Below are 13,532 nucleotides of genomic sequence, written 5' to 3' on the forward strand. Positions count from 1 at the left end.
TCGCCTTCCCGAGAGGAGAGTTCAATCGTACAAAAATCTTATGTGCTTCCTCCTACACCAACTCCTGAGCCAAGTGTTAAACTGCATAATCTTCCTACTTCTGGCCTCACTAGCACGTGGCAGGGGTAGCAATCCTGAGATCACAACCCTGGAGGTCCTGCCCTTTAACTTAGCACCTACTTCCCTGAACTCCCTACGCAGAACCTCATCACTCGTCCTACCCATGTCATTGGTACCTACATGGATTGTGACCTCTGGCTATTCACCCTCCCACTTGAGGATACTGAGGACTCAATCCAAGCTGTTCCGGACCCTGGCACCTGGGAGGAAATGTATCATCTGGCAATCTCTTTCTTGCCCGTAGAAGCTCCTGTCTGTTCCCATAATTAACGAATCCAGTGGTTCATTTTGGTAGGTCAAATTTGAAGTCTCTTGGCAGTGTGGAGGATCAGAGAGATTTTGGGGTCCATGTCCATAGGACACTCAAAGCTGCTGCACAGGCTGACGCTATTGTTAACAAGGTGTATGGTGTGTTGACTTTCGCCAAGCGTGGGGTTGAATTCAAGAGCTGTGAACTGATGTTACAGCTATACAAGACCTTAGATAGACCCCACTAGTTTAGTCTGGTCATCTCACTACAGGAAGGATGTGGATACGGTAGAGAGAGTGCAGAGGAGATTTACTAGGGTGTTGCCTGGATTGGAGAGCATGCCTTATGAGAATAGGTTGAGTGAACTTGGCTTTTTCTCCTTGGAGCGATGGAGGATGAGAGGTGACCTGATAGAGGTGTATAAGATGATGAGAGACATTGATTGTGTGGATAGTCAGAGGCTTTTTCCCAAGGCTGAAATAGCTGACACAAGGGGGCTTAGTTTGAAGGTGCTTGGAAGTAGGTACAAGAGGTAAGTTTTTCCACATAGAGAGTGGTGAGTGTGTGGAATGCACTGCCGGCGATGATGGTGGAAGCGGATACAATAGGGTCTTTTAAGAGCCCCTTGGATAGATACATGGAGTTTAGAAAAATAGAGGGCTATGCGGTAGGGAAATTCAAGGCAGTTTCTAGAGTAGGTTACATGGTTGGCACAACATTGTGGGCCAACGGGCTTGTAATGTGTTGTAAATTTCCATGTTCTATGTTCACTTATCACCGCAGAACACTGCCACCTTCCCTTCTGAGTGCACAGATGCAGACTCAGTGCCTGAGACCCAACCGCTATGACTTCCCTCTGTTAGGTCATTCCCCCCCCACCCCCCAACCAACAATATCGAAAGTAGTATACCTGTTGTTGAGAAAAATGGCCACAGGAGTACTCTGCACTGGCTCCTTCACCCCTTTCCCCTTCCTGACTGTCACCCAGTTTCCTGTGTCCTGCACCTTGGATGCAACTACCTTCCTTGTCTCATCCATTTCCCTCTCAATCCCATTATCCTGCTCTCTCCCCTCACCTCTCATGCCCTGACTAATCAAGGACCTATCAACCCTGCTTTAAATATTAGATTATGAGGACACTCAGTCCTTGTTTATTGTCATTTAGAAATGCATGCATTAAGAAATGATACAATGTTCCTCCAGAGTGATATCACAAAAAGAACAGGACAAACCAAAGACTAACACTGAAAAGACCACATAATTATAACGTATGGTTACAGCAGTGCAAAGCAATACCATAATTTGATAAAGAGCAGACCATGGGCACGGTAAAAAAAAGTCTCAAATTTCCGATCGACTTCCGATAGTCCTGATAGCAGGCGGCAAAAGGGAGAAACTCTCCCTGCCTTAAACCTCCAGGCACCGACAACTGCTGATTCTTTGGAAGCACCCGACCACAGCTGACTCTGAGTCCGTCCGAAAACTTCGAGCCTCCGACCCCGAGCACTGAGCACCATCTCTGCCGAGCGCTTTGACCCCGCCCCAGCCGCCGAGCAATCAGCAAAGCCGAGGACTCGGGGCCTTCCCCCTCCGGAGATTCTGGATCACACAGTAACAGCGGCAGCGAAGAAGGCATTTCAGAAATTTCTCCAGATGTTCCTCCATGCTCTCACGTCTGTCTCCATCAAATCAGGATTGTGCACGGCACCCTACTTGACAGATTATAGATACCATTCACCGGAGTAGCCGCTGCGAGCTGTGTCGCACTGCCATCTCCCCCCCGCCCCCCCATACACAGAGTACCTGAGTAAATATACTCAATGACTCGGCCTCCACTGTCGCCTATAAAACCATAAGGTATAGGAGCAGAAGTAGGCCATTTGGCCCATCGACTGCTCCACCATTCAGTCCTGGCTGATCCAATTATTCCAGTCATCACCTCTCCCCTGCCTTCTCCCCATACCCTTTGATGCCCTGGCTAATCAAGAACCTATCTATCTTTGCCTTAAATATACCCAATGACTTGGCATCCACAGCCACTCGTGACAACAAATACCATAGATTTATCACACTCTGACTGAAGTTATTTCTCCGCATCTCTGTTCTAAATGGACGTCCTTCAATCCTGAAGTTGTGCCCTCTTGTCCTGGACTCCCCTACCATGGGAAATAACTTTGCCATACCTAATCTGTTCAGACCTTTTAACATTTGGAATGTTTCAATGAGATCCCCCCTCATTCTCCTTTTTTTTCACTCTAAAATTGTACAAGACAGAAATAATACATTAATCTTGCTTAAATTGTTGAAAAGAATGTTTCATCTTTAACTTTATGACTTTTGGAGATCAGTTCATCTTCTACTCACTCAACTATTCACAGTAACAGAAATTTTGACCAGGGGTGCCCAAACTTTTGCATGCCACTGTAAGACCCTGGTCAGACCCCACTTGGAGTACTGTGCTCAGTTCTGGTCACCTCACTATAGGAAGGATGTGGAAACCATAGAAAGGGTGCAGAGGAGATTTACAAGGATGTTGCCTGGATTGGGGAGCATGCCTTATGAGAATAGGTTGAGTGAATTCAGCCTTTTCTCCTTGGAGTGAAGGAGGGTGAGAGGTGACCTGATAGAGGTGTATAAGATGATGAGAGGCATTGATCGTGTGGATAGTCAGAGGCTTTTTCCCAGGGCTGAGATGGCTAGCATGAGAGGACATAGTTTTCAGGTGGTTGGAAGTTGGTACAGAGGAGAAGTCAGAGGTAAGTTTTTTACGCAGAGAGTGGTGAGTGCGTGGAATGGGCTGCTGGCAACAGTGGTGGAAGCGGATACGACAGGGTCTTTTAAGAGACTCCTGGATAGGTACGTGGAGCTTAGAAAAATAGAGGGCTATTGGTAACCCAAGGTAATTTCTAAGGTAAGGACATGTTCAGCACAGCTTTGTGGGCCGAAGGGCCTGAATTGTGCTGCAGGCTTTCTATGTTTCTAACCCCAAAGTCAGCCCTCCAGCTCTCTCCCCTCCCCCCCCCCCCCCGTTCGGAAGCAGCAGCGATCAACAATCCTCCCTCCCCCCACCGGCAAAAAAAAACAAGCATCTGCACCTTCACCAAGCACTCAAGCGTGAGCAAAGCAATAGCAAAGGCACGGGCTTGCAGTTACCCCAAAGACTTGGTGTTACACCCGGCATTCGACATACCACAGGTAGTCTCTCTGTGCTCCTTAGATGCTCATACCCCTTGCTCCCATCCTTGTACCTCTCCAAATCTCTCTTAAGTATTGCAATCGAACCCCCATCCACCACTTGCGCTGATAACTTGTTCCACGCTCTCACGACCCTCTGAGTGAAGAAGTTCCCCTTCATAGTTTTGTATGGCAAATCTCCTTTCAATGTTCTACATTCCAGGGAAGAAAGTCTTAACCTCTTAACCGTCCTTCTGACTCAGGTCCTCAACGTGTGACAACATCCTTGTAAGTTTTCTCTGCACTCTTTCAAACTTATTTACATCTTCCCTGTTGGAAGATGACGAAAACTCCACACAATACTCCAAATTAGGCTTCACCAACTCTTGTTGGCGCATGGCCAAGTGGTTAAGGCATCGGTCTAGTGATCTGAAGGTCGTGAGTTCGAGCCGCAGCCGAGGCAGCGTGTTGTGTCCTTGAGCAAGGCACTTAATCACATATTGCTCTGCAAAGACACTGATGCCAAGCTGTATTGGCCCTAATGCCCTTCCCTTGGACAACATCGGTGGCGTGGAGAGGGAAGACTTGCAGCATGGGCAACTGCTGGCCTTCCATACAACCTTGCCCAGGCCTGCGTCTTGGAAACCTTCCAAGACACAAATCCATGGTCTCATGAGACTAACGGATGCCTATGTAACTCCTGTTCTCAATACATTGATTTATGAAGACCATTGTGGCAAAGCTTTCGTTACGACTCTATCTACCTGTGATGCCACTTTGAAGAAATTATGAATCTGTATTTGCAGGTTCCTTTGTTATGCCACACTCCTCAGTGCTCTACCACTCACCATGTAAGATCTACTCTGGTTGGACCCCCAAAATACAACACCTCACACTATATTCCATCTGCCATTTTTTAGCCCATTTTTCCAGGTGGTCCAGAGTCTGCTGCAAGCTTTGATAGTCTTACTTGCTGTTCACTACTCTCCTAGTTTTGGTTTCAACTGCAAATCTGCTGGTCCATTGAATCATGTTGTCATTCAGATGATAGACAACAATGGACTCAGCACCGATCCCTGCAGGAAAGTTTGAGTCACAGACCTCCAATCAGCAAGGCAACCATCCACTACCACTCTCTGGCTTCTGCCACAAAGCCGATATCTAATCCAGTTTACTTTTATCATCTTGAATGCTGAGCAACTGAACCTTCTTGACCAATCTCCCATGCGGGACCTTGTCAGAAGTCCATGTAGACAACTTTCACTGCCTAGCTTTCATCAACTTTCCTGGTAACTTCCTTGAAAAACTGTGTAAGATTGGTTCTACATGACATACCATGCACAGAAGCAAGTTGATTATCCCTCCGCAGTCCCTCCCTGTCAAATACTGACATATCCAGTCCCTTAGAGTAACTTTCCCACCCCTGAGGTCAGGCTTGCTGGCCTATAATTTCCTGGTTTATTCTTGGGGACAGCAAACACCTCCCCCACTGTAATCTGTATGGGGTCCATGAGCTTGCTGCTGCTTTCCCTCACTTCTCTATGTCCGTCTCCCGAGTAAATATAGATGCAAAAAATCCATTTAAGATCTCCCCTATCTCTTTTGGCTCTATGCATAGATAACCACTTTGATCTTCCAGAGGACCAATTTTGTCCCTTGCTATCCTTTTGCTCTCAATATATATAAGCCCTTAGGATTCTCCTTCACCTCGTCTGCTGGAGCAACCTCGTGTCTTCTGTGAGCCCTCCTGATTTCTTTCTCTTGTATTTCTTATACTCCATAATGTTTCAGTTGTTCCTACCTACCTATACCTGCTATGCAGGGGTGCGGTGGTAGCCGGATCGCTCTGAAATGCGTCCGGCACCTCTTTAAGAGAAAAGCCAAAATAAACAAGCTAATTAATTAGGTGCCGCCCAGGGTGATTGGAGTCTCTCAGAAACTGCTGATCTCCAGGGATTCTTACGCACAACAGACTCTGGAGTTTACAAAGAATGGTGCCAAAAACAAAACAAAATCCAGCGAGTGGATTTAACAAAATGTTTTTGCTCACGGAACAGCTGCTTGCTTGATTTTTTTTTTGTTTTTGGCACCATTATTTGTAAACTCCAGAGTCTGTTGTGCATAAAAATCCCAGGAGATCAGCAGTTTATGAGGCTACGTCCACACTACGCCGGATAATTTTGAAAACGCCGGTTTCGAGTAAAAATGACAGGCGTCCACACTAAGCGTTTTTCAAAATATCTCCGTCCACATTAGGCGGATATTTGGGCGAATCTCCTCCTACTGGGCATGCGCAGGACACACAGAAAACAAGTGAAGAGGAAATGGTATACTTAGTGTGCGTTTGTCCAGTTATAGAGTAGAAAAATTTAAAGGAATTGCTCTTGGCTCTCGCGCAGGAGGACTTAAAACTTATAAAAAAACAAATACTGGAGCGTATGGAGGCAACCGGTAGCGAGTTCACGGACAGTATGACCCAGCTGATGACGAACATTGAAAAACTGACTAACTCTGTTGCATTAATAAAGCACCTTGTTAAATGTCTGCATCAGTGTTATCTTGTATTTCCATACAATGTTACATTAGGCTGTTACACATTTATTGTCGGAGAAGTACTTGCATAAATAGGTAAACCACCTTCATACAAGCAAGGACAGGAAACAGGGCGAAGTGAGTATACTTATTTATTCAGTAAGCTGTGGGTCAAAGTATTTGGTGAGTACATTTCTAACCCTTCCAGCTTCAGTCTAGTCCATCTGTTCTGAAATTGTTAGGTGGTGGCGTTCAAGAAAACAGCGAACATCTGTTCCGGCACGTCATGACAGCGTTTTTAAATAGTCAAAAAAAGCTCACTTTACAATTTAACTCTCACACCGTTCACACCGACTGCGTGTTATAACAGCTTGCACAGTACCATGCAGAAACAGAAAAAAGCATTGTTGTTGTGGTGTTGTCATGACAACGTTTTTAAATCTCTCCGTTTACCCCGTACACACTACGCCGGATATTAAGCGTTTTCAGACTTATTCACTCTGGAGAGTGTTTTCGAAAATCTCTGTTTTCGGGGGCTGAAAACGCCGACTCAGTGTGGACGGGAGGGCAAAACGAAGAGAAAAAGCTTCGCTTTCAAAATTATCCGGCGTAGTGTGGACGTAGCCTGATATACTCAAATTACCCTGGGCAGTGCCTAATTAATTAGCTTGTTTATTTCGGCCTTTTTCTTAAAGAGGTGCTGGACGCATTTCAGAGCGATCTGGCTGGCACTAAACCTCTGCTGCTATGCACCTCCTTCTTCTTAACTGAGGCACAGTATCTCTTGGAAAGTAAGGTTCCCTAAACCTGGTATTCTTGCCTTTTATTCTGACAGGAGCATACAAACTGTACTCTCAAATTTTCCCTTTTGAAGGCTCCCACTTACCGGGGGAACTTCTTTACTCAGAGAGCGGTGGCTGTGTGGAACGAGCTTCCAGCAGAAGTGGTTGAGGCAGGTTCGATGTTGTCGTTTAAAGTTAAATTGGATAGATATATGGACAGGAAGGGAATGGAGGGTTATGGACCGAATGCAGGTCGGTGGGACTAGGTGAGAGTAGGAGTTCGGCACAGATTAGAAGGGCTGAGATGGCCTGCTTCTGCGCTGTAATGGTTATATGGTTAAGTAAACCTTTGCCAGAAAACAACCCGTCACAGTCCACACTTTGTGATCCTTTGTGATACCATTAAAATTGTTGTTTCTCCAATTTAGAATCTTAAACTGAGGACTAGACCCATCCTTTTTCATAATTACTTTGAAATGAATAAATTATGATCACTAGATGCAAAGTGTTTCCCTACACAAACTTCTTTCACCTGCCACGTCTCATTCACGAATAGGAGAACGAATATTGCACTCTCTGTACTTGGGAGTTCTATGCAACACACATAAAAGTTGCTGGTGAACGCAGCAGGCCAGGCAGCATCTCTAGGAAGAGGTGCAGTCGACGTTTCAGGCCGAGACCCTTCGTCAGGACTAACGAAGGGTCTCGGCCTGAAACGTCGACTGCACCTCTTCCTAGAGATGCTGCCTGGCCTGCTGCGTTCACCAGCAACTTTTATGTGTGTTGCTTGAATTTCCAGCATCTGCAGAATTCCTGTTGTTTGGGAGTTCTATGTACTGATTAATGGAACTTTCCTGAACACATTTGACAAACTCTGTTCCATCCAGTTCTTTTACAGTATGGGAGTCCCAGTCAATAAGTGGAAAGTTAAAATAACCTACTAGAATACTTCCCTGGCCCCCACAGCTTTATTTTCACCATGGATGTCCAGTCCCTATATACTTCCATCCCCCATCAGGAAGGTCTCAAAGCTCTCCGCTTCTTTTTTGGATTCCAGACCTAACCAGTTCCCCTCTACCACCACTCTGCTCCGTCTAGCGGAATTAGTCCTCACTCTTAATAATTTCTCCTTTGGCTCCTCCCACTTCCTCCAAACTAAAGGTGTAGCTATGGGCACCTGTATGGGTCCTAGCTATGCCTGCCTTTTTGTTGGGTTTGTGGAACAGTCTATGTTCCAAACCTGTTCTGGTATCTGTCCCCCACTTTTCCTTCGCTACATCGACGACTGCATTGGCGCTGCTTCCTGCACGCATGCTGAGCTCATTGACTTCATTAACTTTGCCTCCAACTTTCACCCTGCCCTCAAGTTTACCTGGTCCATTTCTGACACCTCCCTCCCCTTTCTAGATCTTTCTGTCTCTGTCTCTGGAGACAGCTTATCCACTGATGTCTACTATAAGCTTACTGACTCTCACAGCTATCTGGACTATTCCTCTTCTCACCCTGTCTCTTGCAAAAACGCCATCCCCTTCTCGCAATTCCTCCGTCTCCGCCGCATCTGCTCTCAGGATGAGGCTTTTCATTCTAGGACAAGGGAGATGTCCTCCTTTTTTAAAGAAAGGGGCTTCCCTTCCTCCACTATCAACTCTGCTCTTAAACGCATCTCCCCCATTTCACGTACATCTGCTCTCACTCCATCCTCCCACCACCCCACTAGGAATAGGGTTCCCCCGGTCCTCACCTACCACCCCACCAGCCTCTGGATCCAACATATAATTCTCCATAACTTCCGCCACCTCCAACAGGATCCCACCACTAAACATATCTTTCCCTACCCCCACCCCCGCTTTCCACAGGGATCGCTCCCTATGCAGCTCCCTTGTCCATTCCTCCCCCACATCCCTCCCCACCGATCTCCCTCCTGGCACTTATCCGTGTAAACGGAACAAGTGCTACACATGCCCTTACACTTCCTCCCTTACCACCATTCAGGGCCCCAGACAGTCCTTCCAGGTGAGGCGACACTTCACCTGTGAGTCAGCTGGGGTGATATACTGCGTCCGGTGCTCCCGATGTGGCCTTTAATATATTGGCGAGACCCGACGCAGACTGGGAGATCGTTTTGCTGAACACCTACACTCTGTCCGCCAGAGAAAGCAGGATCTCCCAGTGGCCACACATTTTAATTCCATGTCCCATTCCCATTCTGTTATGTCTATGCATGGCCTCCTCTACTGTAAAGATGAAGCCACACTCAGGTTGGAGGAACAACACCTTATATTCCGTCTGGGTAGCCTCCAACCTGATGGCATGAACATTGACTTCTCAAATTTCCGCTAATGCCCCACCTCCCCCTCGTACCCCATGCGTTATTTATTTATATACACGCATTCTTTTTCTCTCTCTCCCTCTGTCCCTCTGACTACACCCCTTACCCATCCTCTGGGCTTTCACCCCCCCCCCCTTTTCCTTCTTCCCGGACCTCCTGTCCCATGATCCTCTCATATCCCTTTTGCCTATCACCTGTCCAGCTCTTGGCTCCATCCCTCCTCCTCCTGTCTTCTCCTATCATTTTGGATCTCCCCCTCCCCCTCCAGCTTTCAAATCTCTTACTAACTCTTCCTTCAGTTAGTCCTGACGAAGGGTCTCGGCCTGAAACGTCGACTGTACCTCTTCCTATAGATGCTGCCTGGCCTGCTGCGTTCACCAGCAACTTTGATGTGTGTTGCTTGAAGAACCTTATGTTTTGACTAACATCTGATGTGAAAAGTTAAAATAGCCAAAGGAACATGTCCCAGTAAATGCCAGCAATGGGAAGCATAAAATCAAATTATAAAATATTACAGTTGATGTACTGTTTCAAAATGTTGTCTGTAGAAGGATGCAGAGGGTTTGTTTAATGAGTTGTTCCCTGTCTGGTTCCAGGTGAGCATCTGTCTGGAGTGTAACAGCAGCAAACTGCGAGGACTAAAGAGAAAGTGGATTCGATGTTCAGCACAGGCCACTGTTCTGCACCTGAAGAAGTTTATTGCCAAAAAACTCAACTTAACATCATTTAATGAGGTAATATTGGAAAATAAAAATAAATTTTAGGGCTTTGGTCGCAAATCCATTTGAGAAAAATAATTATTTTACCATATTAAAGCAGTTTTGGACTGTCACAGACTTTATAACCAGTTATTCCGAGCATTAGTGAGTTACAGCATACAAAATGACAGCATGATGTTCATCTGTTCACTCTGATCTTGCTCAGTTTTAGCTCATCAGTGCTTTTTTCACCATGTTTCATCTTGTGATGCTCTTTCTTCCTGTACCCTCCTCTAATGCTCCCCCAACCACACCCCTGTCCTCACCGTCCCCTTCATACCCTGCCCCTCATCCTCACCCTGGCCTGCCCAATCACCGTGCCCTCGTCTGCCCCCAGCCTCACATCTCCCCTCATGCGAACACCTATCCTCATCTTAATCCCTCACCATCTCACCCTCTGCCCTACCCGATACCCCCGGCCCCCCCATCCACACTGTAGCTCCCACCCCACCTCCCCGTCTTGCTCTAAGTTATGATCCTGTAACCATAGATCGATCATTATTTCCACCCTCCAAGCAGGCATGTTTTCCGAGTAGTCTCTGTAGCCCCACCTTCAACACATACAATAAAGAATGCAATTTTGGATTGTACATTCAGAGAGCTCTGCTTAAATTTAATTACCTGGAATCAAAAGAAAATTTCTCCAGTAATATTTTGCACAAAGGACAGTGATTGTGGTTTGTGGAGGTCAGTCTTTCTGACCTCAGGAGACTGACACTCCTACTCAACAGGTTTTCCAGCTTTTCTGTGTCTTACTTTTAAAGCAATGCATACGTAACACCAGACAAAGTTTAAAATTGTTAGTACCTGAGTCTTCACCAACAAACAATCAGTTAGTCAGGTGGGTGTAATTGGGTGTTACTATCTTGTATCGCTGAATTAAAAACAACTGTGCTTATCCTCTTCCCACTGAATGCGTTTCTGACGTTAGCACCCAGTTGAACTTGCATTCCTCTCCTGTCCTTTCCTACAGTGGGCAGGGTTTGACAACAAAGTCTTTTGTACTCTGACGTGTTATGCTGTCGTGACTCCTTCCTCTCTTCATTACCCCACAGTTGGATATTCTATGCAATGAAGAAATCCTCGGAAAGGATCATACTTTGAAATTTGTCGTTGTCACTCGATGGAGATTTAAGGTAAACAGCAATTCTGTTGCCTTTTGGAATCATTAATCCACTCTGTATTTTAAATTTTGGAAAGATTTCCGGTCAGTTGTCCATTGATTCTTTATTATTGATGAGAGTGTATTGTATCTGACAAACCCCGTGGCCTGTTGAGGTGGTACAATCTGACATTTGTCTCATTTGATTGGTGCCATGTTCTACACAATTTACAGCCATGGCCCAAGGACTTTCTGTAACCATCTATGACTTTATCCTCATCATGACATATCAGAGCATTGAGCCAAGATTGGTCCCAGGGTTTTTAAAATTTTATTTAGTGATACGGTATGGAATAGGCCTTTTTGGCCTTCCGAGCTGCACTACCCCAGCAAACCCCAACAAACCAGGTTAACCTTAACCTAATTATGGGACAATTTACAATAACTAATTAAGCTACCTGGTACATCTTTGGAATGTGGGAGGAACTGATGCATTCCAAGGGGAGGACATACAGACTCCTAACAGATGGCACCAGAATTTAACTCAGACTCCAGAAGGCCCAAATTGTTTTGCGTTGCACGAACCACTATGCTACAACTTTAATACTTCAGGGTGGAAAGTATTCATGTAACATTCAATGTGACCAATAGCGGATATTGGGCTGAATTTCCAACTTCATTGGTTCTGGAATCCCGGGAGATATCCAGACAGCATTGTAGCAGGTGCTACAGAAATGCGAACGTTGCGTTTCCCACATGGAGACAAAGGGCTGAATATGGAAAGGCCTGGATAGAGTGGATGTGGAGAAGATGATTCCTATAATGGGGGAGTTGAGGTCGAGAGGCACAGCCTCAGGATAAAAGGAAGTATTAGAACAGAGATGAGGAGGAGTTCCTTTAGCTAGAGGGTGGTGAATCTGTGGAATTAATTGCCACAGGTGGCTGTGGAGGCCAAATCACTTCGTATATTTAAGGTGGACGCTGATAGGTTCTTGATTAGTCAGGGCATCAAAGATTACAGGGAGAAGTCAAGGGCAGTCAAAGCTATTGTTACAACCGTGTCGAACAAGGGAAATCAAAGCTATTGTAAAAGCAAAAGAAAGGGCATACAACAAAGCAAAAATAGTAGGAAGATGGAGGATTGGGAAGTTTTTAAAAACCTACAGAGAGCAACTTGAAGAATCATTAGAAGGGAAAAGATGAAAAATGAAAGCAAGCTAGCAAATAATATCAAAGTGGAAAGTAAAAGTTTTTTCAAGTATGTTAAAAGTAAAAGAGAAATGATAGTGGATATAGGACCACTAGAAAATGAGGCAGGAGAAATAATACAGTGGACAAGAAGATGGCTGATGAACTAAATGAGTATTTTGCATCAGTCTTCACTGTAGAAGACTCTAGCAGTATGCCTGATGTTGTAGTGTGTGAAGGAAGAGAAGTGGGTGCAGTTACTATTACAAAGGAGAAGGTACTCAAAAAGTTGAAAGACCTAAAGGTACGTAAGTCAATTGAACAGCACCCTAGGGTTCTGAAAGAGGTAGTGTTAGAGATTGTGGTGGCATTAGAAATTATCTTTCAAAAATTATTGGACTCTGGCATGGTGCCAGAGGACTGAAAAATTGCAAATGTTACTCCACTCTTTAAGAAATGAGGAAGGCAAGGAATTATAGACCAGTTAGCCTGACCTCAGTGGTTGGGAAGATGTTAGGGTCAATTGTTAAGGATGAGGTGATGGAGTACTTGGTGACACAGGAGAAGATAGGACAAAGTCAGCATAGTTTCCTTCAGGGAAAATCCTGCTTGATGAACCTGTTGGAATTCTTTGAAGAGATTTCAAGTAGGATAGATAAAGGGTATGCAGTGGACGTTGTGTATTTGGAATTTCAGAAGGCCTTTGACAAATGCCACACATGAGGCTGCTTACCAAGTTAAGAGCCTATGGATATTACAGGAAAGTTACTAACATGGTTAGAGCATTGGCTGATTGGTAGGAGGCAGCGAGTAGGTATAAAAGGATCCTTTTCTGGTTGGCTGCCAGTGACTAGTGGTGTTCCACAGGGGTCGGTGTTGGGACCACTTCTTTTTAGGTTGTATAAAAATGATTTAGATGATGGAATAGATAGCTTTGTTGCCAAGTTGCAGATGATACGAAGATAGGTGGAGGGGCAGGTGGTATTGAGGAAACAGGTAGGATGCAGAATGACTTAGACAGATTAGGAGAATGGGCAAGAAAGTGGCAAATGAAATACAATGTTGGAAAATGCATGGTCATGCACTTTGGCAGTAGAAATAAAAGTGTGGACTATTTTCTAAATGGGGAGAAAATCCAAAAACTTGGGAGTTCTTGTGCAGAACACCCTGAGGTTGTGTTGGTGGTAAGGAAGGCAAATGCCATGCTGGCATTCATTTCCAAGAGGTCTAGAATACAAGAGCAAGGATGTGATGCTGAGGCTTTTATAAGGCACTGGTGAGACCTCACCTTGAGTAT

At 45.3% G+C, this 13,532-nt stretch overlaps 1 protein-coding gene across 2 annotated transcripts in view; it reads left to right on the plus strand.

Moving 5' to 3' along the window:
* The window catches only part of LOC134343816 (polycomb group RING finger protein 3), a 117,238-nt gene that overhangs the window by 72,913 nt on the left and 30,793 nt on the right, over window positions 1–13,532 (plus strand). For both annotated transcript variants that reach the window (XM_063042565.1, XM_063042566.1), the window contains exons 6-7: window positions 9,784–9,921; window positions 11,001–11,081. In XM_063042565.1, the coding sequence (XP_062898635.1) occupies window positions 9,784–9,921; window positions 11,001–11,081 (219 nt within the window). The remainder of the gene's footprint in view (window positions 1–9,783; window positions 9,922–11,000; window positions 11,082–13,532) is intronic.

The sequence above is a fragment of the Mobula hypostoma genome, chromosome 3 (genome assembly GCF_963921235.1).
Source record: "Mobula hypostoma chromosome 3, sMobHyp1.1, whole genome shotgun sequence".
NCBI lineage: Eukaryota > Metazoa > Chordata > Chondrichthyes > Myliobatiformes > Myliobatidae > Mobula > Mobula hypostoma.